The 27,129-nt window shown below is 35.5% G+C and overlaps 3 protein-coding genes across 8 annotated transcripts; 2 read left to right on the forward strand and 1 right to left on the reverse strand.

Moving 5' to 3' along the window:
* Positions 1-825: 825 nt before the first annotated feature.
* Positions 826-8,869, forward strand: LOC133679223 (SMR domain-containing protein At5g58720). Of its 2 annotated transcripts, XM_062101757.1 has the most exons (11): positions 827-1,685; positions 2,410-2,435; positions 2,841-2,963; positions 3,850-3,929; positions 6,026-6,258; positions 6,502-6,578; positions 6,692-6,748; positions 7,567-7,634; positions 7,717-7,823; positions 7,917-7,987; positions 8,408-8,869. In XM_062101757.1, the coding sequence occupies exons 1-11, from the start codon at positions 1,070-1,072 to the stop codon at positions 8,528-8,530; spliced, it is 1,581 nt and encodes a 526-aa protein (XP_061957741.1). In that variant the 5' UTR covers positions 827-1,069; the 3' UTR covers positions 8,531-8,869. The 2 variants fall into 2 exon arrangements, 1 of the variants encoding a protein (XP_061957741.1); XR_009836137.1 differs by lacking the exon at positions 8,408-8,869 and having other exon boundaries at positions 826-1,685; positions 6,672-6,748; positions 7,917-7,990.
* A 4,046-nt stretch (positions 8,870-12,915) lies between these two features.
* LOC133680395 (peptidyl-prolyl cis-trans isomerase CYP20-1) lies at positions 12,916-15,111 on the reverse strand. The gene is made up of 7 exons (XM_062103315.1): positions 14,956-15,111; positions 14,690-14,768; positions 14,287-14,334; positions 14,169-14,192; positions 13,604-13,786; positions 13,455-13,530; positions 12,916-13,350 (listed from the first exon to the last, which is right to left on the reverse strand). Exons 1-7 carry the CDS (start codon positions 15,028-15,030, stop codon positions 13,212-13,214), a joined length of 624 nt encoding a protein of 207 aa, XP_061959299.1. The 5' UTR covers positions 15,031-15,111; the 3' UTR covers positions 12,916-13,211.
* Positions 15,112-17,580: 2,469 nt separating this feature from the next.
* Positions 17,581-22,422, forward strand: LOC133680394 (phosphoinositide phospholipase C 1-like). 5 transcript variants are annotated; one of them, XR_009836302.1, is made up of 9 exons: positions 17,581-17,925; positions 18,130-18,323; positions 18,601-18,736; positions 18,832-19,289; positions 19,600-19,717; positions 20,721-20,864; positions 20,962-21,048; positions 21,305-21,796; positions 21,892-22,422. XR_009836302.1 is itself a non-coding variant. In XM_062103314.1 (8 exons), the coding sequence occupies exons 1-8, from the start codon at positions 17,626-17,628 to the stop codon at positions 21,614-21,616; spliced, it is 1,749 nt and encodes a 582-aa protein (XP_061959298.1). In that variant the 5' UTR covers positions 17,581-17,625; the 3' UTR covers positions 21,617-21,800. The 5 variants fall into 5 exon arrangements, 1 of the variants encoding a protein (XP_061959298.1); XR_009836301.1 differs by having other exon boundaries at positions 21,305-21,697; XR_009836303.1 differs by having other exon boundaries at positions 21,305-21,693.
* The last annotated feature ends 4,707 nt before the right edge of the window (positions 22,423-27,129 follow it).

Consider the following 27,129-nt stretch of genomic DNA (forward strand, 5'->3'; position numbering starts at 1 on the left):
TACATGTCACAATACTTTTATTATCTTTTAATGGATTTTCCTTTGTGTTTGCTGTACAATACTTTTAAAAAGTATTTCTAGATTAAAAATATATATAAACAATTTTTTTTTACTTTTAATATAAATACATGAAACCTATCAAAAAATACTATAATAAAAATCAGTTTAATATTTTTTCAAGTTAAACATATTTTTAAACACATCTAAACTTGATTTCAAATAAAAAAAATAAACATAATAGATGCTTTTTTTAAGTGTAAAATCATTTAAAAAATATTTTGAAAAACATGTTAAAAAACAAGAATAAAAGAATAGATAATGAATGAATATGATCAAAGTAATGTGGAATTCATAATCAAATGTTTTCGGTTTTGGTTATACTCAAAAACCATACAAAAGGAGGCATACAACGATCATTTTTATATTCAATATTTTATGAGAATGTAATTGTGATTATTTTTAAAATATTTTTTATTTAAAAATATATTTAAATAATATTTTTTTATTTTTAAAAAATTATTTTTAATATTAGCGTATTAAAATATTAAAAAAATAAAAAAATATTAATTTAAAATAAAAAAAAAAAAAAATTTTAATTCCATTTTTAAAAACACTTTTAAAATACAAAAATAAACATTGATTAATCACATCACCTACAACACGCTCAAAATCCAACTTACACAAAGAAAAGAAAAGAATTAAAGCAGGAGAAAAGGTGAAGAAATCCATAAAAGAAAAGGAGACAAGACAATAATTGAGCGTGTGTTCAAGGACCTGTTTCAAGAGCGTGAGGTCAAAACGCAGCCTTTTAAAAAGAAACAGACCCGAAGAAAACGCGCTACAGTAGAGATTCTGTGATGCTAATGCCATGCCTCTATAACCGACATGAATTTTCCCTCAACCTCCACCTTCCTCCCCCACTGTTACTGCGGTTATTTTCAGTGAACCTCTTCTTTATCTTCTCGCCCGAAACCCCCCTTCTCTCCTCCCATAATCTAGGGCTCCCAAATAATCAAAATCGTCAATCTCTCTTAAATCTACTCCTATTTCAATCTCGAAACCCTAGGATATGATGCAACAACACAATAAGAAGAAGAAGAAGCGATCCGCTTCACGTGCCTCTAAACCCATCGCACTTGACGGAGGTCAGGGTCAACAATCGCAACAGCAACAAAATCTGGAGCAGAGTCAGGAAGGAACCAAAGTAGTTGAGGCTTTAATGGAAGCTTTTGACTCGATCTCTATAGAAGAAGCCGAAGAGGCTTATAGGGAAGCGAAGGGAGATATTAACAAAGCGGCGCAGATTTTGGAGAATTTGATGGAAAATAGTGAGGATCCATCGACAAGTTCCTTTTCGAGTGGGTTATCGGGTTTTGGTTTGGGTTCGAGCTCGAGTAGTAGTGCGGGTTCGAGTTCGGCTTCAAGGGATGGGTTTTTGGAGGGGAATTTGGTGAATAGGAAAGGGTTTCGTGGAGGGAACAAGCAGAAGAGAGTTTTGGCGGTTACGGGGACGGTCTCGACGGTTTTAGGGAAGGAGTATGTTAAGGCCAGCCCGAGAAGGGATTCTATGAAAGCAAAGGACTTTGGGAATGGTGTTGTGGAGAAAGAAGAGGCGGAACAGTTTTTGTGTTCGATGCTTGGTAATGATTGTGAGCTCAGCATGGGTGTTGTTAGAGATGTTCTTTGTAAGTATTGACCCTTTCTTGTCTGTAACCCTATAGTTTTTTTTTTAATTAGTTGAATGATTGGTTTCTGTCAAGTGAACTGTAAATATGGATTTGTTGGTTGATGTTCTTGTGAAAAATTGAAACGCATAGTAAAATTTGGGATAAAGGAGTGTGTATGGATTTGGTATGAATTCTTTTTGGTGTTCAATGTACTTCCCTAATGTGCTTTGATTGGATACGAAGATAGTAGAAGTAGATGGTGTAAAAGTTATCCACTGACAAGTGGGACTGGGGAGTTTTATCCTGGTTACTCGTGGGAGTACTTTTAATGTTTGGCCTTGGCGTTCATATATTTTGATTGGTGACTGCTAAATGTTCAAGAGTTTGAGGGTTTTGGGTTGGGATTGGGAGGCGATACTTTTGAGTGTACTAGTAGTTAGTATTGAGGTTGTTTTTAGTTTCACTGATTTAAACTTAGTTCTCAACTGCAGTTTTTAATGGTTTTTCTTGCTTAAGACTTTTTTTGTTATTTATTTGTACCACCGTTTTACTCAACTAGAGGAGTCTCAAATCTATTATATAAGTTTGTGTGTATTTCAATCATGTTGGTAACGGGCTATATAATCATGATGTACGTGTATATACAGATCTCATTATTATTATTATTATTAGTTAGTGGAAGGATTTCATAATTAATTTGTTATTGTTGGCCAACACTTGACTTGAGATCTTGATTTGGCAGGTCAGTGCGGATATGATGTTGAAAAGGTAAGGAAATTGTAATTCAGACTTTGTTCATATTTTTAGATTTGGAGTCACTTTTTCTTCCCAGTATCACTCCTTATGAAAGTACCATCTCCATTTCCTTCACCACTCTGTACACCAGGATTACTTCCATTGCCTTCAGCATCTATACGATGTTCATATCGGAGGGAAAATAATTATGCTTCTCTGAATAATCTACCAATGCTTTTGACATTTGGTTGCAGTAAAGCACATGAAGCCCAGAGTTATCATAGTTATAATCTACCAATGTTCATATCTCCTTAAAAATGAGCTGGTTATTGAAATGATAGTTTGTTGCTGTTGCAACTTGCTATTCTACTTTTATGTCTGTGGAGCACTGATTCTCTAAAATATGAATTATGTTTTCATATGCTTGTTATCCTTCAGGCGTTGGATGTGTTGCTTGATTTATCAGCTTCCCCCCATGAACAGTCAAGAACTGGTAGACATGTTAAAGATTCTGTAAACTATAAACAAGATTCCAGATTTCTTGTTGAGCGCAGTGACAATGTAAGTGTTACCATATGTGTTGTTTATTCTGTTGGAAATGCTGGCTAACCCACATTTCCTGTAACACTGCTGATTCCTTTCCTCAAGGGAACTTTCAGTTGGTTTATGTGCTTTAAAATTGATTTCTCTCCCTAGCCTTTACGGTCTTAATTATTATCCTTGGAACCTCACAAGGTTATAAGAAGCTCGTAGGTGTTTGTTTCTAGAGTAGTTCTGTTGAGGACATGATTATTTTTAAGGTTACTGCTAGAATTGGAATTTGATGAGGTTTTTTCTTTCTTTCTTTTACACTAGGATGATTGATTCTGAAAGTAAGAAGAGGTTATCAATGGTGCATTTGTAATTTGTGAAATATTCCTATCCCATTTGTTTTTTTGATCTCTATAGGTGTCTTCTATGTGATTTGCTCACAGATGCAGTAACCTCCATCCTTCTGTTTTGTTCTTTTTCTATGTCCCTGTATTGTCTTCATTAATTTAGCATGCAGGCTTCTAAATGGGTAGTTTTCATGACAATCACACTGAATTTTCAATGCTATTCCAATTAAATACTGATGTACGTTCAGTTCTAGCCGTTAACAAATAACCAAATATTAACCATGCCCTTTTTATTAGAAAAGAGTCCTAGTTATATTCTTTCAGCATTCTAGCTGCCCTGTGGTATTTTGCAAAGAGGTAAATCTAGGGCATTATAGCCTAGGGATTCAACAGCTGATATGAAGTATATGTTTTTTTGTTTTCTTCCTTTGTTATTTTGTTTAATCAAACAATATTGCAAATGATACATATTAAAAATTTCTCATTGTGGTGATTTGTTTTTCAAAATATGGAAACTTGTGGCTTTGGTTTTCGCTATATATATAGTGATCATTTTAATTTTTCAACAGTTGACTGATGTGGCTTCTGATTGCACTTCCCATTCTTCTGAAAATGAACTTCAGGATAGTGTATGGGGCTGTGGTTACAGGTAATCCATTCTGTTGTTATTGTTGTTACCACCATTGCTCAACTAGTTGCCTTTTATACGCAGATCTATATTGTGCATGTGTGGGTAGGTGTGGATATGAGTGTGGGGCCATATTTGCCATATTTCAAGAGTAACTATTAAGTCACAATAGTAGTATTTCTAGGAATTATTTGGTACTCCTGATGTCTTGTTCTCTCACCCACAAAAATGACAATTACCTGTTGGTTCCACTTTTATGTGAGTGAAGGTGAACTACACTTCGAGTGCCGAATAATCATAGCATTTCTCTTGATTAAAGTTGTAACAAACAACTGTTGGGACAACAATTTTCTGGGCTTTTTTGTTGCAAGAGGTGTTAGCATCACTTGCTCTAGCACCCACTATTAGACACTCGGCCAATTAAAATATCCACATCACACCTCTCTTCCCTTGTAAAATTAGTAACTGACTGTGGTTAAATAAAGCATAAACAAGATGATTATTTTGGAAGTATGAAGTCTCGTCCTCAAAACCACTACTTTTACTTTAGAATCTGTCTTTCAACCTTAGATTTCTCTTCAACTTTGCAAAAATAATTTATCTCATGTTTTCTTATTGTTTTGGAACAACTAAGAGCTCTTTTAAGTAAACCAGATAGAGATAATTATATTAATAGTAGTATTGCAGGTTATACAAGATGAAAGAAATCAAACATTGAACCGTCCTTGTCTAAATGCATTTAAGTTACATTTGTTTGACCAAGAGAATAAAAACCCAGAAAATAAATGACCTGAATGAGGTTGATTAATCTGTCAACTTTACCAACAGAAAATGCATAAATCGTGATATTACAAGCAAATTTCTTGCAGCAATAATCCAATACTAGCTTCTTCATAAAAAACACATGTATTTCAATCTAGATCAAAGAAATTCGTGGAGACTTTTTTCAAAATCCTGCAATAACCCAGTAAACAAATTCACAGGATTCCAAAGTTGTTGGTAAAGGGTACATTTAATTATCAACTAAAATAATGGAATCTGCTATAGGGAGTTTTAAGAGAGAAAAGGTGAAGGAGAGAAAACTAGAACAAATAACTTAAATTTTGGAAAAGGTTAAAAGTTAATGTGGGTTTGGATCGCTTGTTAACATAGGAATCTACTATGTGCAGTTTCCAGTTTTATTAGAATGAAGAAGTGTGATGTGTATATTTTAATTGGCTGAGTGTCTAATAGAGAACGCTAGAGTGAGTGTTACTAGCATTTCTCTTGTTGCAAATTTTCCCTGAGCTTTTAGCTAGTAATAGTGAAGCTGTTGTGGTGGTAAAGAACGTTTCTTTATGGTGTACCACTTCAGGGCGTCTTCAGAGGATATTTTTTTTTATGCTCAAAGGATTGGAGGTCTCTTCTGTTCTGCTGGCCCTCATCTTAAATTTGTATTCTTTTAATTTTTAATGTGGTGATAGTTTTTTTATATTAAAAACAGCATTTCTTTTAACTGCAAGTACTAATAGAACTGATAAAAGATGTAGAAAAGTTATCCTTTTAAATGGAAGGTTAAGTGTTTTTCTCTTGTCAGTGGATCGTAGCCTCCATTTATATTTTGTCGATTCTTGTCTAACATTCTTAACAATCGTGTCTTACATTTAATGTTGATTCAACTTTTTCCATAAAAAAACCTTAAACGTCTTTATTGGATGTACTCAGTCATTCTATTAATGTTAATGTTAATCAGATACATCACATTTTTATTTAGAAATTTAAGCTTAATATTAATCAAAATTCTATGTCTAGAGCATGGATGTAATTATAGCATAGGATTTTCAGCAGCAACTGAGAGTAACTGTTTCTTTTTCTCAAAATAATGAAAAAGGAAAGAAAAGGAGAGGGCCAAACTCATGCAGAATGTTAATCGTCACTTCCCAGACTATAGGATGATAATTGAAGACTTCTGAAACTGTTGACCTCAACAGAGCATGTATCTGCTATTGTTGAATGTGGATCATTACAAATTGCTAAAGAGAAATCATTTGTTCAGACACACTTGAACAGATAACTTGTCATTGAATCAACTGTAAAAGGCACCTAATGCAGAAGCTTACTTGTTTTTCCCTTTTTAGGAATTATTATCAGGCCCTTACTAGTTTCGAAGCTCCATCTTCAACTACCCCAATAAGCAATGAGTCAAATCTCCCTCAAAAGGTTCTGGAATGTTTGTTCAATGTTCCCATGAGTTCTGAACATGAACCAAGCACTATGAATTGGAGGAATGTAGTAAAGAAAATGCAATCACTGGGGCCTGCTGTTGATGTCTTTCCATCTATTGATGCACTTCCTCAGCAGAATAACTATGGTAGTTGGCATTGATTTTTATTAATTTTTATTCATGTTATTTGTAGTTCTCATGCTTTGTAGAATCATTTCTTTATCCACTTTTGATTTGCTTCTGTTACCATTTTGCAATTTATCAATCTACTCTGCAGACAGCACAACTGCAATTGACAAAAAGAAAACTTTAAACAGCTTTCTTGTTATATGTGGATGATTAAATTTCATCATGCCTTTTTCTATACCATTACATCTCTATGAATTGTAGCCAATGGTGAAGAATATCATCTTCTTAGAGAATCTGCAAAGCGACACTGGAATTCAAGGACCTCGTACTATCAAAAAGTAAGAAGATTTCCTACTTACAAGCTCCACAACATTAGATGCCATATAAGAATTTAGGTCTCTCCTTTTTTATAACAAAATCTGTTTCTGAAGGAAGATGAACTTTTCTTCAGGCTGCAGCAGCATATTCAAAGGGAGAGAGGGGGTATGCAGCTTACCTTTCAGATCAGGTGAGTCAGCTGCTTTAGGGAAGAATATTTGCATTTGTATTTTAATGTCAACATCCATATTCCATCTTCTTCTTGGTTTATCCATTATGAGTTCTTATTTTTGTAAACTAAAAAGTCATATAGTGTCTGATGCATGAAATGAATTGAGTGGTCATGGAGAAAGTCCTAAATAATTGGGGTCTGCTACATGGATTTGTTTGTGTCATCTAGCTCGATCATAAACCAAATCCATCCCAATTTGATTTTAGATCCTTAAATATCACTTTCCTCCATGTTATCTTAGGTCTTCCTCATCCCCTCTCTCTTTCCAGTGACAACTTATTACTTCTTTGAAAGTGATAAGGAGTACTATTATTGTTGGACTGCCTAGCCTATCTTCCAATTTTTTTTGAAAAAATTCTAATGGTTTTTTTTTTCTAGTGACATCTGTGATAAAACATTATAAGATGCATTTACTATGGCATCTCCTTTTAAATTATATAAATCTTTTGGTTTGATTTTTTTTGTTTTTTGGCAATTGTTTTTTCCATTATTTCATTTGGTTTTGAATTTTTGCTTGTTAAAGGCACAGAATCATGTCTTGCATGTCATACAAATTTGTCAAAACAGGGTCATCAAGTAAGCTGTAGTTGTCAACTTTTCTTTTGTAAACACCACCCACCTTTTTCATTTTACTTGTGGGCTGGGTCTGAATGCTGTTGGGCTGTGTTTGCAATTATGTTGGTGGGTTACAATTTAGATTCCCAGGATATTTATGTACATCTAACTGGTGAAATTTGTGCCTTAAATTGTTGACTTGCTATCTTTGATTTGGACAGGGGAGGATACAAACTAAGTTGGCGCAGGAGGCAGATAAAAAGGCAAGCCAGGATATCTTTAAAGCTAGGTCTGTGCATGAAATGATTCGTTATTTTTCCAACTCTACATTTATTGTTGTGTATCGACCATGATTTGCTAGTATTCTGCAGAAACAAGGGCATAACAAATGTCATAACAATTGACTTGCATGGGCAACATGTCAAACAAGCAATGAGGGTTTTGAAACTTCATCTTCTATTTGGAACTTATGTGCGCTGTAAGCATCTTCCTGCCCTTCCTTATTTCTATGCAGACTTACCTCGATCTGCAATTTTGCTGTGTGTGATGAATATTTGTGGTCTGGTCCCAGCAATTCAAACTCTCAGAGTAATCACAGGATGTGGGAGTCGTGGTCTGGGAAAGTCAAAAGTCAAACAAGCGGTATGGACTCCTACTATCCCACTTCCAGCTAATTTGCTATCTTACATTGGAAAGTTAGTTAGTTAATTGTGTTTTCAAGGTTTGACGTTCTGAATGTGGCAATGAATTACAAAATGAAATCCATGTCCTTTTGTCTTGTATTAGTTTCGCTCCTGATTAATGTAGTAGCAATTGCCTTGTTTATTCCGTAACATGATGGGTTCGCCTTCATAATTCTCATGTTGATTTGTCACATGGGAAAAACAATGTGCTACTTTACCTCTGTAGTTTTCTTCTTTTGTCTTTGACAACATTTGACTTTGGGAAATATTGGGATGGAAGAACTGAAAAGCGAGTTTCTGACATGCAAAAGCTACCTGCTGAATCATCTAGGTCTCCTGCATTGACAATATACTGTATTTTTCTGTTTAATGAATGTAGGTCACAAGACTCCTGGAGAATGAAGGTATTGAATGGAGTGAAGAAAACCAAGGAGTGTTGTTAATCAAGATTGATGGATACAAAGAGTATAGCTTTCCAGATATAGATAGCGATACTGACTAATTGTATCCCAAGCTAAGCAGTCGAGCACACAACAGGTTTTCTCGTTATATTGGTTAACAATCAATAGGGATTCACGGATCAGGTACTGTAAAATGTTAAAGAATAGGTTTCAGATGTTAATATCCATGCAGTAGCTCCGTTCCTTTATGGAGGTAGGTGAAAGATGAGCTAGACTAGGGTGTACCTAAGCTGGTAGATTAAGCTCCTCTTCGTGTTCTGAACTTGTATTGAACCCTCCCTTTCTAACTGTCATTGGTAGATTATGCTCAGGGATTGTAAGTTATAAATTGACCAAATTACTTGTTCTTATTTAATAGTTATTGGAATTTCACAAAACAATCTTCTGTCTTCCAAGCTTGATTTGCATTGCATCAGTCAGAATTTCTCTGTTGATGTCCTGTAAAGCCTAGGCTGTGTAATTGGAAAAGTAATGAAGTAGTCCGTGGTTGTGTTTCTGAGTCGTTTCCAACCATTCTGAACTTGTAATTATTTTCTTTACCCCAACAATATTAGCGGTGCAGGTTACCATCTGGGCACAACCAATTGAAGATCCGTGATCTTACAACATGAAACATGACGTATCTTCAGAATCCAGCATCAAGAGAATTACGAGGTAATAGAGTGACAAATCGATTAATGTCATTGGCAGAATTTCAAGATTATCAAAGGGTAATTGTTAATTTGTTAGGAGTGAGATTAGGATACAGCAGAATATTTAGGAAGACTTTACGACGACTCCAGTTCCTCAACCGTTGATACGTTTCCTTGTATTTTTTTGCCTGTTAACTTCCTTTCCTGAAACAAAGCAAGACTAAGTCTCCATCTCCCAAGTTGTTGGGTTTAGGTCCTTTATCAAGAAGCAGGCTTTGAGCATGTTCCAACTTCGCTGATCGAAGCCCATCGTGGCATCATCAGACTCTCAGATTTGACTCTTCTTTTCTTGTCCAGCACATTTTGACATCAAACGCCGCCGTCCCACTATAATTTCATGCTGAAGGATTCCAAGTCAACGCGCGTCTCAAGGCGCGTGTCCTGACGAGCCCAAAGCTCCGAAAATCAATCGACGAGAGAGAGATGTTTATTTGAACGAGAAGATATTTGTTATTTTAACATCATTAAAATCACCCAGTCGGCCAATAAGGCAGCGCTTTGGGACACCAAAAAAAATATATCAGGTCAGCACTAGAGCGAAAACAGAGAGGCGCACCTCTTTTTTGCTGTTTTTGAAAAATAATCATCCACTTTACACCACCAGCTATCAATGGTCCTTTGACAGACCAATCAAGACTCACCAAATGGCAAGAATCAATCGTTTCCAAAAACATGACTGGGTTGTCAAATTGTTCAACACCATAGATCGCCATTTCAAGTCGGTTAGCCTTCGACCCGACCCGTTTCTCTCTCACCACAAGATATAAAATCAAGTTTAATTTTCGTTAAACCATCTAGGTGGTGGCTAATGGTAAGAGCTTGGGACTAAGAGGTTTGCTCCCTCTTAGGTCTCAGATTCAAACCCTATGGCTGCTCATATGATGGCCACTGGAGGCTTACATGGTCGTTAACTTCAGGGCCCGTGGGATTAGTCGAGGTGCGCGCAAACTGACCCGGACACCCACGATAATCAAAAAAAAAAAAAAAAAAGGTTTAATTTTCGTTATTTCTGCTGAATAAAACAGCACCCGAGTGACGAAATCGAGAGAGAGAGAGAGAAGCTAAACTCACATATGAAGCGTTGAAAAAGCTTGAATCATCATCACTGGTGGAGGAAGAAGAAGATTCAAGCATGAACAACACAACCGTTACAGCTTCACCAAAACCAAACAAAAAGCGAATAAAAAACGACAGAGGAGGAGCAAAGAAGGAAGAAGAGTGTGACGCGGAGGCGTGGGATACCCTGAGCAAGAGTTTCAAGCAGGTGCAGAGCATACTGGATCACAACAGTGACTTGATTAAACAAGTGAACGCGAATCACCAGTCGAAGATTCCAGATAATCTCGTTAAAAACGTTTCATTAATTCGCGAGATTAATGGAAATATGACCAAGGTAATGTCGATTTACTCCGATTTATCATTCAATGTCTCCAACATTGTTGAGGAACGGCGTCGCCTTAAGAATGGAGGAGAAAGCAAGTTGGAGAGCGCTAGCAACGAGTCTTGAAATGAAGTCAAGTCAAATCAAATCAAAGGATCAATCAGTTAAAGTAATCTCGATCATCTTTGCTTAATCAATCATGCTTAGTCAGTCAATTAATAATGACCTCTTTTGAGGTCTGTCGTGTTTGTCTTGTTTAGTGTCCTGGTGGTTGGTTGTGGTGGAGATGGAGATGGAGGTCAGGCGGTGATAATGATGGTTATGGATGCTTATGCGGTGTTTGTTGTTATGTTTTATAAGGATGATGATTTCAAGCCTGCGGGACTCTGTTTTATTGCATTGTATGCAGACGTAATAAGGTATTTATGTTCTGTTTATTTTTTTGTCTTACTTTCTCCTTCGCTATATTTGCTTGCAAAACTCTTAACAGAGGCTGACGGAGGGAAATCGCAATAAGGTAGGTCTGTGATTTCGGTACTTCATTTATGATGTGGCAAAGAGAGGGAAAAAGTAATGAATTAATGCGGTATTTAATCCGCGGTTCCATGTGTTGTGACTGTATATTATCTGGGTTAGTAGACAGGCAGGGGGGGCCCGAAGACATCCAAAATTAGGACATCATAGAACTGGGCCATCAAATAATGTTTCACGAGAAGAATGTGAAAAACAGCAAACCCCTTTTTCCAAAACCTTAATCTTCGATTTGTGAGACTGACTTAATCAATTCTTTCATCTTATTTCCTTGGGTGTGAGGTCTTAACAACTGTACTTTCCCCAACAAATTCTCTGGCCATAGGATAGCTCCATAAATACTCCAAAGAGCGTCTTTTCCTTTATCGACCACCATGGTGAGTCGTTATTTATTATTTATGTATTTGGAACTCTGGAAATTGTTCATCTATGACAATAAATTCTAGATGAAATTTTCTGTAGAATCACTGGGAATGGGAAGATGTACCAGTTGTGTTTTCTCTTGTTGATGGATGGAGGAGCAAGAGAGAAGAAATGTGAACTGTCGACATAATACAGGTTATCAACAACTGGTTCTAAAGGCAGTTAGAGATGACGTTTTCAATGCTAATCGAAGGTATCGAGAGTTGAGGTTAAAGGGTCGTAGTTCTCTAATATATATATATATATATATGTATATCAAGAAAGGAGGTTTAATTGTCATATTATTTGTTCATCTGAGGTTATGACGGTGATGAAGAAAACGGTATGGTCGTTCTATACCGAGGTGATGGTGATGCAGAACAAACTTTTCCTTTCTAATTACCTCGAGACATCTAGATTTGGGATGGGTTCTTTCAACTGATAAAGCTCTAAAGGCAACTACATCAGGTAAGATGTATTACTGGTAAGACAGCCAAGGTCTCTCGTCCTTTAAACTATGTCGTGTGTTCGCCCATGTCAGTGCTTCTAGTTCCTTAGAATAGCAATTTTTGCCATCAATGTAATATGATGCCTCTCTTTTTTGTTGGTAACACCACAATCAGTAGTTAAAATACTCTTCTTAGCAGTAGCTAAGCAATCCATTATCTTCTTGTTTTTAGATGCTCGAGTAAGGTAAACTCGTTTTAGGATGTGGACTAATGGCATGAATTTGGTCAAGTGGACGGTTCTACTTAGGGAGAAGGAAGAGAAAGTCGGTCTGTAAAAAAATACTGGAATAGTTGACTGGTCAAGGCAACGTAATGTCATGTGTGCTATTGATTTTTTTATTGATAGGCTCGTGCATGGCTGATCACACTGTAGATGTCGATCCCCTAATATTTGCATATTATAATAATAAATAAATAAATAAAATAAAACCAGAGTTTTAACAACATCTGAATGGATATAATTTCATATATGAAAATTAACAACTCCACTTCTTAATAATTTATGGACTTAATCATGCACAAGGGATATGCTGCTGCAATTGAATTTTAGCTTCTTGGAGCATTTTCTAAAATTATTAAAGGGGCTGTTTAATCTTTGTAGTTTTTTTTTTATATAAATGAATTAAAATAATATTTTTTTATATATTTTAAAATTTACTTTGACATATACAAAAACACAAAAATAATTAATTTAAAGCAAAATAAATTTCAAAAATTTGCAAATCTACAGTTAAACAGCAGCACTAAGTGCTGTATTTTAAAAAAAAATAATTTTTTTTTACTTAAAATGAATTGTTTTATGTATTCAAATTGTTTTGATATGATAATATCAAAAAAAAAATAAAAAACTTTAATGCATAATGTATTTCTAAACAAATAAACACTTTAAATCCTCGCCGCTAACATAGAAGTCATATAAATCTGTGTCTGATTGGATTAAAAATTTTATAAATTTAACTAACCCACCATCTTCGGCACTTTGATGCCTCAAAATAAACGTGCGCCAAATAACAATCCATCACTAGTATTTCAGATGTATTTGGTACAGTATTCTTACGTGAAAGCATTTCATAAAGGCCACTTAAAACATCTCTAAAATATCAGAGCACAGTTTACCTCACCTTATGCCGTCTTCTTCTACATAATGTGAAAAGAACACCCATTATCACCGGACATGCTGGTTTGGGGGTGGGGGGGTAGCGGACACTTATAGAGGGAGTTCACCACTGTCCGCGACAACAACCTTGCTCTTGGGTGTGCCATTTTGCCTGCCTTCAGCTTCAACCTTGTAAACCACATCCATTCCAGATATGACCTTACCAAACACAACATGTCTGCCATCCAACCTGTACATGGTTTGATCATTCAGTAGTGCAGACAATTCAGTATTCGATCAGAGAATTGCAGCTGCAACTCACACCAGATGTTCAAAACATAAACATGTCATTACCAGCTAGTTGTCACTGTTGTGATGAAAAACTGTGAGCCATTTGTATCAGAACCAGCGTTTGCCATTGATAAAATTCCTGTACAAAAAAAGGTCATGTTTATCACGCAACCAAGAGGCTGTTTATCAAAACTACCGAACATTTCACCTACCAGGTCCAGTATGCTTCAACTTGAAATTCTCATCCGCAAACTTCTCCCCGTAAATTGATTCTCCCCCTCTACCATCACCAAGTGTAAAATCACCTCCCTGGATCATAAAGCTGGGAATAATCCTGTGGAATGCACTCCCCTTGTAGTGAAGAGGTTTCCCACTCTTTCCAACACCCTTTTCTCCTGCGATAAAGAATAATGGTGGGGCATGAACCTACCTTTTACAATTCTGTTGCAATAGGCTAAGATCATGGGGGTCATTTTATGAAAACGAACCACAATAAAAAACTAATTGTCTTCTATTTCTTCTAAAAAAGGCCCAACACATAAAGCCACTTTTATTGTTCTCTCTACGGCTTTCAAGAATTTCCGAGGTCAGCAGTCCAGATATTCATCACCAATTAGACGATCAGACATTCAGAAATGAAAATGGCAGAAATGTTATATGTTCTGTAAAAAGCAAGTCCATCTACTTTGGAAATAGAAAAACGATACAATGGAGATAGGAAATAATTCATCTATAGAAACGTGTAGATAAATGATGATGCTTAGTTTAGCAGCTTACCAGTGCACAGTGCCCGGAAATTTTCTGCAAATTGGAAGCATCAACTAATTAACAACATTCTGAATCAAGATCAACAACAATCAAGGAACCAAATACACCACCACGTATAAGATTATACCTACGGTCTTTGGAACTGTCTTGCCAAATAATCCGATGGTAATGCGACCTGAGAATAGATTTCATGTTTTAGTGACCCATATTTGAGAACAAAGCAATGCAAAACAGAGAAATTTATACAGCATATTGCTTCCACTGCAGAGTTCAACAGTTATAATAACTCCAATAATTTCAAACCGTTCTCTAAATGAATGAAAAAGTTAGTTATTGCCAACTATATTGTCCTTAGATCCAGAATGTAGCACACAAGAATTATCTCACTGATGTCAAACAGTCTGTTTGAGAGCCAGAACACGACAGCATGCATAAACAGAGCAAATGGGTCACATAGGCATCTAGCAACTTCTTCATCGAAATACCCAATTGCTTCTTTTCTTTTAATACAATCCAAACAAAGAACATACCAGCTGGTTTTCCATCAATCTCAACATCAAAGTAAACTTTATGGGTAATCTCCGTCAAACCTTCCTTCGACTTCTTCGCCTGAAAAAGGTTACTCAGATTTTCAGCTTTATAACCACAATTTTCACCAATCAATGCAATCTTCCGGTCAACGATTAAAACACAGAAAATCAGAACAAAATCTCTTAATATTTGCCTCGATCTAATAGAACCATTATAGCCGACGGACCTAGATAATTATGAATCAACATAACCGATCTTAGATTACCTGGATGAGAGTCAGAGTTCCGAAAAGGACTAAAGTCCACAGCAGAGTACCAGCCAACGATCCCGATCTTGCCATCTCTACTACAGGGTTTTTTTGCGAGTGACAGTGAGAAGCTGCAGAGAGGATCTTTTATTTACTTTTTATACAGGAAGGGAGTGGCATAGTCCAATGGAATTGTGCCGCGTGGCTAGCTGGATATTTTAGTTAAACCCTATTGGCTGATAAACGTGGAGTCTCCAGGGCCCTTCCTGGCTCAGAAAAAGGCCGACATTTGGTGGGCTATGGTTTTATGATTTGTGCTCTGATCTTTCTGGGCCTTCATCCTCGAGTACCTGTTGGGTTGATGTTTTTTTTAAGATTTAGGATATGATAAGTGTGAAATATATTAATTCTTTCCAAATTTAAAATATTATCCAATATTTTTTATTAAGATAAATAAAAAATTAAATAAACGTAATAATCTATGTTAATATAATTAATTAAAATGTAAAATATGAAGTTATATATATAAGAAATAGACATTATGTTATCTAAGTTTGTTTTTCAATAATATCATAGTACTTTGTAATGATGATTACGGGAGGATCAGCAATCATCTCATTTTTGTTCTCTTTTGAATTTAATTATCACTCTTCATATATATACTAATTAAGCATATAATTTTTTAGTCTATTTATAGTAAATACCATGTTTATTGTTATAATAATTACATAAAAAATAAACGTAAAATTATAATATTTATGTTTTTATTTAAAATACCTCCCGTGTAAAAATATGATTATTTATTAATTATGTCATTTCACTAGTTCACGTTATTTTGAAATAAAAATTGAAGAATATAAATAAAGTTAATTACCCCCGCCATCCTCTATTTTAGAAGCCATTACATTTTGCATTCTAGGTTCAAACTTAAACTTTTCACCCTCTATTTTTTTTTTTTTTTGTGATTTCTTATTTTACTTCCATTAAAAATCCGTCATCTGATCATTAATAATCGAGTTGTCTTTCGTCAAAAATATCCTAAAATGAACAAATAACCCTTGAAAAGGTAATAAATACCTAGAATATATATATGATTGCTTTAGAATTAGGGTTTCAAAAAATATAAATTTATGAAAAAAAACCATAATAAAGGAAAAACTTCAAAAACATCATCCTATATAGGTATTTCAATATTGCCATCATATATTTTTTTAGTTTCAATTTTATCCTCAAACTTTTAAAAATTCTTAATCAAGGACTTTTATCCATTTTTAAGGCTTTTCATCCATATTCTTATTTAAATTGTACTATTTTTTATATAATTTTTTTTAAGGATTCAATGTTTTATGATAAACGAATTTAACAGAAGTTCTTAATTGAGAAACTAAAATAGTTTAGTGATAAAATTATTATAAAAATATTTTGGATGCAAAATTGATAATACTCTAATAATTTGGTGGTATATTTGGTGTTTTTTAAAAAAATAATAGAATTGAGTATTCTGTGGAAAAAAAAGATTGCTTTAATTTTTGTTTTTTTTTAAAAAAATACATGATATCATCATGATAAAATGATAAAATGGTTGGAGAGAAAAGAGAGATTTTGGAATTTGATGGTAGAGAAAGAGAGATAGAGTTATGATAAAATGAGACTACCATACTTTTTATTCTTTTTTTTTAATTCAAAAGTATTTTTGATGGAATTTTAAAAAAATTAGATGAAAAAATAAATAATTTTTTAAAATTTAAGAAGTAAATACAATGTCATCCAAAAACATGTATGTAATTGAGAGAATATTTGAGAATGCAGTAATATTTTAAAATAATTTTTATTAAAAAATATATTAAAATAATATCTTTTTATTTTTAAAATTTTATTTTTAACATCAACACTATCTACGCTTAATAATTTTCTGCATCTGATCTCCTAAAGTGATTTGAGTTGGAACTTCATTGCTTTCTACTTTTTAGCACTATAAAATCTCAAATTCAATATGGCGAGGAGCAAAAGCAGATGGAAGTAAATTTGCCCAGATGAAAATGCAAAACCGTTATAAAAGCAGTGTCATTCGTGATATTACAGATCATTTAAAATACAATAACGTGATTGTAAACCTAAAATGAAACCAAAAGGATAGCAGCAAATCAATCTAAAAGCAGAGAACTCAATAACTTGGTTTATTTTCTTGCAGAGTTGCATATGCTATTCCCTTCTCTGATGGGAATATTATAACGTACGAATGGGGTGTCTAAACAGAGTGTGATCATGACCTCTGTATTCTCCAGTGAACTCTGCAGCTTAAATGCCAAGAATTTTATAACTCGAGGGACGGATGCATTTCCTTGCCCCACTTCATTCTTTTTATCTGTTTGTGGTTCAAGGTTAATAGCAGCGACAAGATATTCTTTCCTTTAATTCAGTAGTAAGATTCGTAGAATTACTACAACTACTTTCTTCTGACCACTATTGTTTGTTCTGAAACAACAAATGAAGAGGACGGGTTGTGAAAATTGTAGCTTTCTTACAATTTGCGCGTCCTAGATGCTCAGTTTGCTCTACCAACACTCTTGTGATGTACAGCCATTTGAAGATATTCTACTCTTTCTCAATTCCAAATAAAGCAGAATCAATATACATGGAAGCATAAACAACATCAACTCAAGGATCTCATCTCTTTTTCTTCAACAAATGGAGCAACCTTTCAGGGTCTGCATCTTTTGCATAAGAACTTTCATGCACAGGGTGCTTGAACCCCCTGATGATGTCAAAAAACTTTTCCAGGACTACTCACAGAATGGCACCATGTCAAAGGATGATCTACTTAAATTTCTATCAAAGGTTCAAGGACAAAACAATGCCAAGGAAGAAGACGCTGAGGCGATCTTTAATAGTCTCAAGCATCTCAACATCTTCCCCAGAAAGGGTCTTCATCTAGAAGCCTTCTATCGATATCTTCTTGGCGACCTGAATACTCCTCTTTCTCCATGTGTAATACTCCTCTCCTCCTGCTCTTCCAGAGTAACACCAAACATCTTTCATGCATCCATCTTTAACATCTTGATTATTTAAATCTTCCGTGTCATAGCCAATATTGATATATAACTTTTCCAAACCCCCCCCCCCCCCCCTCTCTGTTTCGTGTGTGCCTCCTATAATGGTAATTGTGTGTGATATCAATGTTTCTGAATTCAGGTGCACCAGGACATGACTGCTCCACTAGCTCATTATTTCATGTACACAGGCCACAACTCTTACCTGTCTGGGAATCAATTAAGCAGTAAGAGCGGTGTTAGACCTATCAAAAAAGCTTTGCAAAATGGTGTAAGAGTAATTGAATTAGATCTATGGCCAGCCAGGAACAACAATGTGGTGGTTCGCCATGGAGGGTATGGAATTAATTTTCACTTTTATCTCTAGATCTCATATTGTGTTACTGTGTCTACCTAATTTATGCTCGAGGTTTGTTTTGTTTCGTAATATAAATATGTGATTTTCATTGAAAATAAGAATGTGAAAATGATTCATGCTTAATTGCATCGGCTCTAGTAAACAAAGATACGCAAAACCCTTTTGTTTCTTTTACTTCTGAAGCTATATTTAGGTTTCGGTATTAACTATTATTGTCAAAATTATGAATTGATAAGATTTCTTTTATATATGCAGGACCCTGACAACATCAGTGAAACTCCTCAGATGTTTGCGTGCAATTAAGGAATTTGCCTTTCAGGTATCCGAATATCCTGTTGTGATAACGTTTGAAGATCACCTGACTGCCAATCTTCAATATAAGGTTGCTGAGGTGAGAGTGAACTTATATCATGGGATTTTATGTTCTTTTATTGCTGGCATGGTTTCGAGTGTACCTCTTGTGTAACCAAAATTGGTATGCAATAGATGGTCACTAAAACATTCGGAGGCATGCTGTACCGTCCCGAGACAGATGAATTAGAGAAATTATCACCAGAGTCATTGAAGAAGAAGATTTTGATTTCAACTAAACCGCCAAGAGAGTATCTTGAAACTCAAGACAGCAACACTCCGCACGAATCAAAAAAATCATCAGAGGAACAAGGGGGTGATGAGAAGTTGCATTCTTCAAGAATTAACCTTTTTAGTTGCTCATCCATGTGTTTCGCTAAGCAGGATCAGATTGATGAGGGAGAACAGCTTCAAGGAGAAGATGAGGAGATGACAATACCTAAATACAGGGATTTAATTGCCATTCCTTCAGGGAAGCCAGAAGGTGGATTAGAAGAATGGCTCAGAATAGATGAGAAAGAAGTAAAACGTCTGAGCTTGAGTGAGCAAGAACTTGAAAAGGCTACAAGAACATATGGAAAAGACATTGTCAGGTAAATAAGATCATGTATTCAGAATAAGTTTATCCTTCTCTTCCGCCCCTAAAAAAAAAAACTAGCTTTGTTCATCGACAAGGATTCTGTGCTTCATTGATATAAAAAAAACCCACGTTGTTAATTCGGGGACAGCATTGCAGTGCTGGGAGTCTTAACACCTTGATCTTCTGCTCCTTACGGAGGCAGGGCATGCTTTTTCTAAATTTGTTCTAGTGCTCCTACTGATTATAACCACCGGTATTGCTTACCTTGCTTGCCATCTTAATTGTCAGTTCTAATTAGCAAGTCTAATGATTTCTTCCACTAGTTTCACCAAGAACAATTTGTTGCGGGTATACCCCAAAGGTACACGCTTGGATTCATCTAATTACGATCCTTTCGTCGGATGGAAACATGGAGCTCAAATGGTTGCATTTAATATGCAGGTTTGTCTCCTAGCTTCTTAGGTTGATAGAATGAGTACTGATACTTTGTACTCTAGGGATATCTCCGACTTTGAATTCTATTTCTAATTTTCTCATGCATATCTTCTGATTCTATATTAGAGTACACCTCACTTCAAAAGAAGCGAGGATGGAATTGTAGCTTTCTGTTCCATTATTCCTGTCATTGATCACTCTCTAGAGGACATAAGACCGAACAAGACACTCTCAAATGAATACTTGAAAAGAAAAGCCTTATATAACTTCATTTCAAAAGTTCTTTAGGTAGAAAAACTGTTCCAACAGTACAGCCGATGCAACAAATAAAAGCAGGTCTCATAAAGAAATACGTATAGTTTATGACTTTCTTGTTACTGTGTTGGCTCTGAGCATTTTCTTCATCAAAAGGGATTAGGAATACTAGTCTATTCAAAAAAAAAAAAACAGCCTATTATTGTCGAGGTAAATCAGGTCCCATATCTAAAATGCAAGTTTTTTTAGTGATCAATGACGACAATTCTGGAGTATTCTGAGTAAATTTTTAAGAATTCTTAGAAATCTGTGGTCATTTTGCTTTAAGATATAGCATCTCTATAACATGCAGCATGCTTTAAAATTTTCGGTAGTGTATTATATGCTGGAGAGTCGTGCCACTATGATTCAAGTCTAGGAAACTTCTTCCAATAAAAGAACAGTGATTCTCTGGCCACAACGTTATTTGAAAAACAAAAAAACAACAACAGTGTATGAGACTACACTATCATCAAACTCTGTCTTAAATCTAAATTGGGTGTTTGTATTCCTGGAAGCTCCAGTTATAATGGAATAATTATGCTTGCTTTCTTCTGCTAACATTCCATTTTCAGGTTTCACTGATCAATTTCAACAGGAAGAGAATTTTGAATTGTTTGAGCTCCATTTCAATTGACTGTTGGGACAGATGTCCACTCTCTGTGTTATGGCCTTGTGTGTTTTCTTGACCCTTTCCTCTTTATTTCCTTGACAGGGCTATGGGAACCACCTTCGGATTATGCAAGGAATGTTTAGAGCCAATGGTGGCTGTGGTTATGTGAAAAAACCTGATTTTTTATTGAGGGAAAATGATGATTTTGATCCTGGTGTGCCCTCAACAGTTTATAAAATATTGAAGGTGTGTGGACTTAAATAGTAACAATAAATGTTTTAAATTCCACTTCTCATCTCCTTAATACTGAAGCATCTGGATCGGACTCACTTCTAATTATCAGGTGAAAATCTACTCTGGGGAAGGGTGGCATTTGGATTTTCGCCACACACATTTTGATCAATATTCTCCACCTGACTTCTTGGTAAAAGTAAGATCAAAGTAAATATGTGTGATAATTATTAAATGTGCCTGTAGGAGTTTCAAGTCACGAGTTTTGAAAATGTTTCACCTTTAGAGTTCTGTACTTGTTTGTGATCTTTGACATGCCAGCAGTTTTCCCGAATTTCTTATGATCGTCTTAACGCACATCACTTGCATTACTCATTGGCAGAATAGATCTCCCTCTTTTGGAACATGACCATGGAAAAAATGTTACTTCTGATAACCAGTTACTGGATTCACAGGTTGGAATTGTTGGGGTCCATGCTAGTGAAACCAGTAGAACAAAGGTGGTTAAAAACAGCTGGCTACCGGAATGGAACGAGGAATTTAAGTTCGAAGTGGCTGCTCCTGAATTGTCAGTGCTTAGGATCGAAGTCAATGACGATGATAAATATGGAAGTCATGACTTCGCTGGCCAAACATATTTGCCTATATCAGAGTTGAGAACTGGTATTCGAGCAGTTCCGTTGCATGATCGTAGAGGAGTGAGATACAAGAGTGCAAGGCTTCTTATGAGATTTGACCTAAAAGACTCCCGAGAATGTTCCGAGTGACAAAAATCACGAGATTGATCGTCTCCATTAGCGGATTGAACCAGGGAGTCTATTTAGAGGAACTACACTAACCCTTTGTTAGTGAGTATATATTTAAAATTATTGGCTCGTGTTGATCTGCTTTTTACGTATTTTTAGAGTTTTAAGGGTCAAAATAAAACACCGATAAGATATCTATAGGTAATTACCGGTGATTTAAGAAACTTATTTAAGAACTTATCACAACATGATCTTAAGAAACTTCTTTAAGATTTTCAACGGACCTTGTTTTACAGGGCTGGGAGCTATTTTAAGCCATGGCATTTGTCAGTAAGGCATTAATTGTGAGGCGTATGGGATTATCGATTCATGAGAAGGAATTCATGGCTATTTCGATGGTTGTTGAAAGGTGGAGATATTATTTGGAACATGATCAATTCCTCATCAAGACTGATAGTGAAAGTCTGAAATATCTCCTGAAGCAGAAGATACACGCTCCATTGCAGAGGAAAGAGGTAACTAAGTTGGTGGGTGCTGCTGCACCTGACTCTTACACAGCTTGGTTATCCATTATTGAAACTCTTCTAAGATTCTCTGTCAACTCCTCTGCGCACCTGCTTTCACCATGACTGTAGAGTTCTCTTTCAGTGTCTGGAACGCCATGTCCCTTATCAATTTATGCATTTTCACAGGACTGTCGCCATAAATTCTTTCCAATATACATACATTTTCAAGTCTATTAAAACAACGTGAGCCCCACGAAGTATAAACATGTTACAAGGAACTAGATATTATCATTAATGCAAAAGGTATATAGTTAAGTGTGATTGTTTTTGTGGTTGACTTGCTTTTGAGGCAGATCATAATTTAATGTTTTTTGGTTAAATTTGAAATATAATTTAAAATCTGTGAAACCCATAATTTATTCTATTTTGATCACAGATCATGAAATAGCATTGTTAACATGATTTTTACTGAGTTTACAACTCAAATCTTCCCCACCAACAACCTTTAATTCCAAAATAGAGTCGTTGGTTTTTATACTTCCCAAAATACCCCCACCTTCTCCATCTTTCTTTTTTTTTTTGATTTACATGGATGTCCGGGCCAGCTTGCGCGCACCACGACTAATCCTACGGCCTACTGAACACCCTGCAAACCCAGTGGACATGTAAGGCACCACGGAGATGACAGGCGTGCACACGAGGACTCGAACCCAGGAACAGCAGGAGAAGACAAGCCCCTCCTACCACCAGGGCTCCCCTCTCCATCTTTTGTTCATCCCCATCGTGCCTTTTTTCATTCATGTTGTTCTTTCATCTTTTTTCTCAGATCTAACATAATTTTCTTCTAATAATTTTCACAGATCTACCATCCAATACGTTTTACTGTCAAACAACCTTCATTAGGGAGTTTGTATATATGTGGGGTGATTCTTTAGATTTATCAAGAGAAAAAAAATATCTGTTTGTTTTCACACTTCCCAAAACACCTCTCAATCGTTTCCACCGTCACATTCATTCACGTATCCTATTTGTCTTTTTCTTCTTCTTCTTCTCTCTTCCTTCGATCTTCTTGTCCCCAAAATTGTTGGCTTAGCATCCCTCAAACTAGCTTCCCAAATCTTCCTTCCACCACTTGTTTTTGTGAAACCATCTTTGAATTCTGATTTGGATAAATAAGTTTCTTTCTTTTTAGTTGTTATGATAATACATTTTTAAATAAAATGCAAATTGATATATAAATTAGTTGTTATTTTTAGTAATTTAACATGCAAGAACAATTTCAACCATAATTTTAAATAAAAAATTATTACTTTAATAAAAAAATATCAAACTCTGAGAGACAAAAGCTATTAATTATTGGATGATTTATAGTTAAGAAAAAAGAGCAAGCCTCGAGACATCCTTGTTTTGCCTGTCCAGTGTCCACCACCTCTTGGCATTCCATCTCAGCTTTTAGATGATAGCAAACTTTTCCAAAGTTCCTGCATTGAATTAATCAAAACCTGAGACGTAATCTTAAGCTATTGTTGCACCTAACCAGGGCCACGTAGAGAAATATGATAGCAGAAGGGTGGAGGAGCGTTTATAGGTTTTTGCTTGCTTCACATCATAACACGAACTTCAACCCCCGAGGAAGCCCTTTTGACTCTTCTCCGTTTAATTTGTAGCAGCAACCTTGAGGTCATTTCCAATTTGAAACCCAGACTTCCTGGTTCTTAATTAAGAATGAACGTCGCAGTTCCTTGTGATCTCTTGTGGATTTTGGCAAGCAAATACGTAAAAAACCTTGCAATCTTTAAACCCTAGTTCTATAGGCTTTTAGCTAGCCATCACGGATGACTACTTCTGATAGTTTAGTTTTAAAATCTTATCAAAGGGTAGGTTGGAAAGGTTGGAAATTTAGCATATATTTAGGAATTGATAAAACTGATCAGTTAGGTTTACAAGGATAAATTAAAAAACTACCCTAGGATAAATTGAACATGGCCCGAATGGTCATCGGCTTCTCGCATCGGATCCCTCACCAGCTAACCTTCATCTCATTAATTAACTCTTCTATTTTGAGGAATGAGGCACTAATATAGAACAATCAATTTTCTACTCTTGCCCATACCTAGTTGACGTTGTTTGCTCGGCGGGAAAGTGAAAGAAAAAACCAAGGCGAGCTATATCTGGGCTTGTCAGGGTGGTGCAACCTCCCCTGTGTAACATAGAAATCGTGGGTTTGAATCTTTCCCTCCTCCTCTTCTTTGTACCAGAAGAAAATAACGTTGTATTTGACCACAATAACTTATGAATGTATTTTGCTCGTGGTGCTTGAATCTATCTAGATCGAGCTCCATCTCTCCACCCAGGTTTTTTTTTTAAAAAAAAAAGGTAAAATACATGCAATAAGAAACCAAGAATTGGTTCATTTTGTGGCAAGGACCTTAGCAGTTTTCAGTTAAAAATTAGTGGAAGATCGAATATATATGCTCATCGAGAATCTTACAAACCCAGGATTTATCATAAGGATTGTTGTCTTCTTTGACGGTGGCCGGTTACCTCAAACCTGGGGTTGGCCAAGAGAGTTTGGATTTGAATAGTAATATCACAATTGCAGCAATTCTACTTCTTATGATTCCATTTATTATAAAATTATTATTCTCCCAGGGTTTGGAGATAACCTCCTTTCTGCTCTTCTTTTAAGTATGGCAAATGCTTGGAAGAAAAATGACAGAGCACCCCCACAAAACACCGCCCCATTTTCCTTTCATCATATCTGTCCTCCTGTTTTAACCTCCCCACTCGAGTTTTTCTTTGTTTTAGGAAAGGAAATGGTGTCACATCAGGGTCCAAAGCGTGGCATCTTGTCGACAAAGTAAACACCTCCCCTAGACTAAAGTCATTGCTTCTCCTTCTATGGCTGCCTTATGTGAACAATTGGCTCTCAACTATGGAGGGGACATTCGCAATCCTCCATATCACATCAAAATATCTCAAGCCATTATGCTTTGATTGACACGTCATTACACTGGCTGACTAGGTACCGGGAAAGGATCAAGTCGATTAAAAAAACAAAAAAGTCAATTAAGACAAGTAATTTTCACAGACTATATGATTTACCTTTTCCATTTTTATTTTTAATTAACGCGTGTGTGCATGCCGATTTATATATATTTCAATTAATTTTATAAATTATATAATTAATAATTATATAATTTTTTAATAGTTTGAAGATTTATAAAACTTCAACTAATAATATTTAAAAAATAAATTTAAATCCTGATCAATTTAACTATACTCTCAAAATTTTATTATTATTATTAATATATCGGTTGATTGGAGAGCGACCTCCAAATTCATCACAAGAAGTGATAGTGATATCTTTGGAGTCGGAGAAGTTCTTGAATTTTTTTTCCTCGGAAAGTTTTCGGTTAAAACACTCTTGAATGTGTAATACTTAAAATACCTTCACTACATGATCAAATTTGGATAAAACATGAGAGATAATATATTACAATATCTCAGTGTTAAAAATACTTTTTTATTCAATATATCTATTTGTTTTTTTTTGCAGATAGATATAAGTTAATTACGCACCTTATAAGTTACAAGACCACACTTATTTTAGAAAACTCGATGCAATTTGTTAAAGACAGTAAGAGCACAAGGAAAGGTGGGCAAGTTCAATTATTTACACTATTTTAGGACTCATTTGCAAATTTACAAAACTTTAAGTACCAAACTATATTTATGCATTGGAGTTGTGTGTTTGGCGGGGGTGTCATTTATTGTTTTTATTATTATTCTACCAAGGGTCAAACTTAGCATTATTTAGATTGCGGTTTAAATAGACATCGGTTAAAATTAATTTTATAAAAGAAATTGTTTTTTATATTTTTTTAATTATTTTAATATTCAAATGTAAAAAATAAATATTTTAATATACTTCAACAAAAAAACACACTTTTAAAACAACCTCTTCCTTGAGTGACCTTGCAATGCTACAGGACCGAACTTCAAAGACACACGTTTTCCTTTGTGCGATGTCTTATCATGCCTTTCAACTATGCTATATGTATTTCGAACCTTTTGAGCTGGCCTGATGGTGGAAAATGGAAATCCACTTGGACTCGTACGAAACAAGCTATACGACAAGATCCTCGGGTAGCCCTGGTCTGGGCTTAAAAGAGGGAAGACGGCAAATCTAGGAACGGACAATTAGTGGAAAAGGTGTCAAAAAAAAATATGATACGCTACTAGCCTACTATTCCATTTCAAGCAAAACCCACTTTACAAAGAAAGTGAGGGTTAATTACTTGGCTCCTCCTTTTCTTCTCCTTTCTCCATTATCATCACCACTTCAAAGAATAAAATCAGTCCTTCCATATACATCCACTCGCCATGCCTGCGCCAAGTTGAGAGATGCAACGCAGTGATGAACTAACCTGTTGGTAGTGGGCTACTTGTCAAAAAAGTAATCCTTTCTAGAAAGAAACTAGAGTTCAGATCTCGTGTATATAGACTATGAAAACCAGATGGGATCTTCATCAACTGTTAAGTTCTGATCAATATATTTTTTTTTTGTTTTTAAACAAATCGAAGAAAGGAAGCTTTATCTCTCGAGACAAGAAAATCGGTTCAGCCCCTGCAGATTGATGAATAATTGGGACGTGTTTCTGAAGTTGAAAAGCAACAGATGGTAATGGTGATTGGACCTGGCAACTTGCAAGTGGATTAGTGTAAGTCCAAAATAAGCTGTCACAAGCAAGTAGCTTTTCGCGGTGGATGGCCCTCCTGGTTATTGAGGTCGACGGATAAGAAAATGAAAGCGATGGAGGATTTGGCTGAAGATCCATGGCCATCCAACCACCATTATAGGAGAGAGAAAGTGTTCTGGGACAACAACTATTCCAAGATCACAGTTCTGCCTCTTGGCTCGGCACATGTACCTCTAAACATAAGCACAATAAAGTTCTGGTGGATTAGGACCACGATGAACTTAGGCTTGTAAGAGGGGCATATGGGAATAAAGTTTATTAAATG

Source organism: Populus nigra, chromosome 19 (genome assembly GCF_951802175.1).
Source record: "Populus nigra chromosome 19, ddPopNigr1.1, whole genome shotgun sequence".
Lineage (NCBI taxonomy): Eukaryota > Viridiplantae > Streptophyta > Magnoliopsida > Malpighiales > Salicaceae > Populus > Populus nigra.

Excerpts from the sequence above, each read along its gene's own strand:
- LOC133679223 (XM_062101757.1), top strand. The coding sequence starts at position 1,070 with ATGATGCAACAACACAATAAGAAGAAGAAGAAGCGATCCGCTTCACGT. Across the intron at positions 1,686-2,409 it reads TGTTGTTAGAGATGTTCTTT|GTCAGTGCGGATATGATGTT; the intron begins GTAAGTATTGAC and ends TTGATTTGGCAG. Across the intron at positions 3,930-6,025 it reads GTATGGGGCTGTGGTTACAG|GAATTATTATCAGGCCCTTA; the intron begins GTAATCCATTCT and ends TTCCCTTTTTAG.
- LOC133680395 (XM_062103315.1), bottom strand. The coding sequence starts at position 15,030 with ATGGCAAGATCGGGATCGTTGGCTGGTACTCTGCTGTGGACTTTAGTC. Across the intron at positions 14,769-14,955 it reads GAACTCTGACTCTCATCCAG|GCGAAGAAGTCGAAGGAAGG; the intron begins GTAATCTAAGAT and ends AACCTTTTTCAG. Across the intron at positions 14,193-14,286 it reads GACAGTTCCAAAGACCGTAG|AAAATTTCCGGGCACTGTGC; the intron begins GTATAATCTTAT and ends TCCAATTTGCAG.
- LOC133680394 (XM_062103314.1), top strand. The coding sequence starts at position 17,626 with ATGGAGCAACCTTTCAGGGTCTGCATCTTTTGCATAAGAACTTTCATG. Across the intron at positions 18,324-18,600 it reads GTGGTGGTTCGCCATGGAGG|GACCCTGACAACATCAGTGA; the intron begins GTATGGAATTAA and ends TTATATATGCAG. Across the intron at positions 21,049-21,304 it reads CACCTGACTTCTTGGTAAAA|GTTGGAATTGTTGGGGTCCA; the intron begins GTAAGATCAAAG and ends CTGGATTCACAG.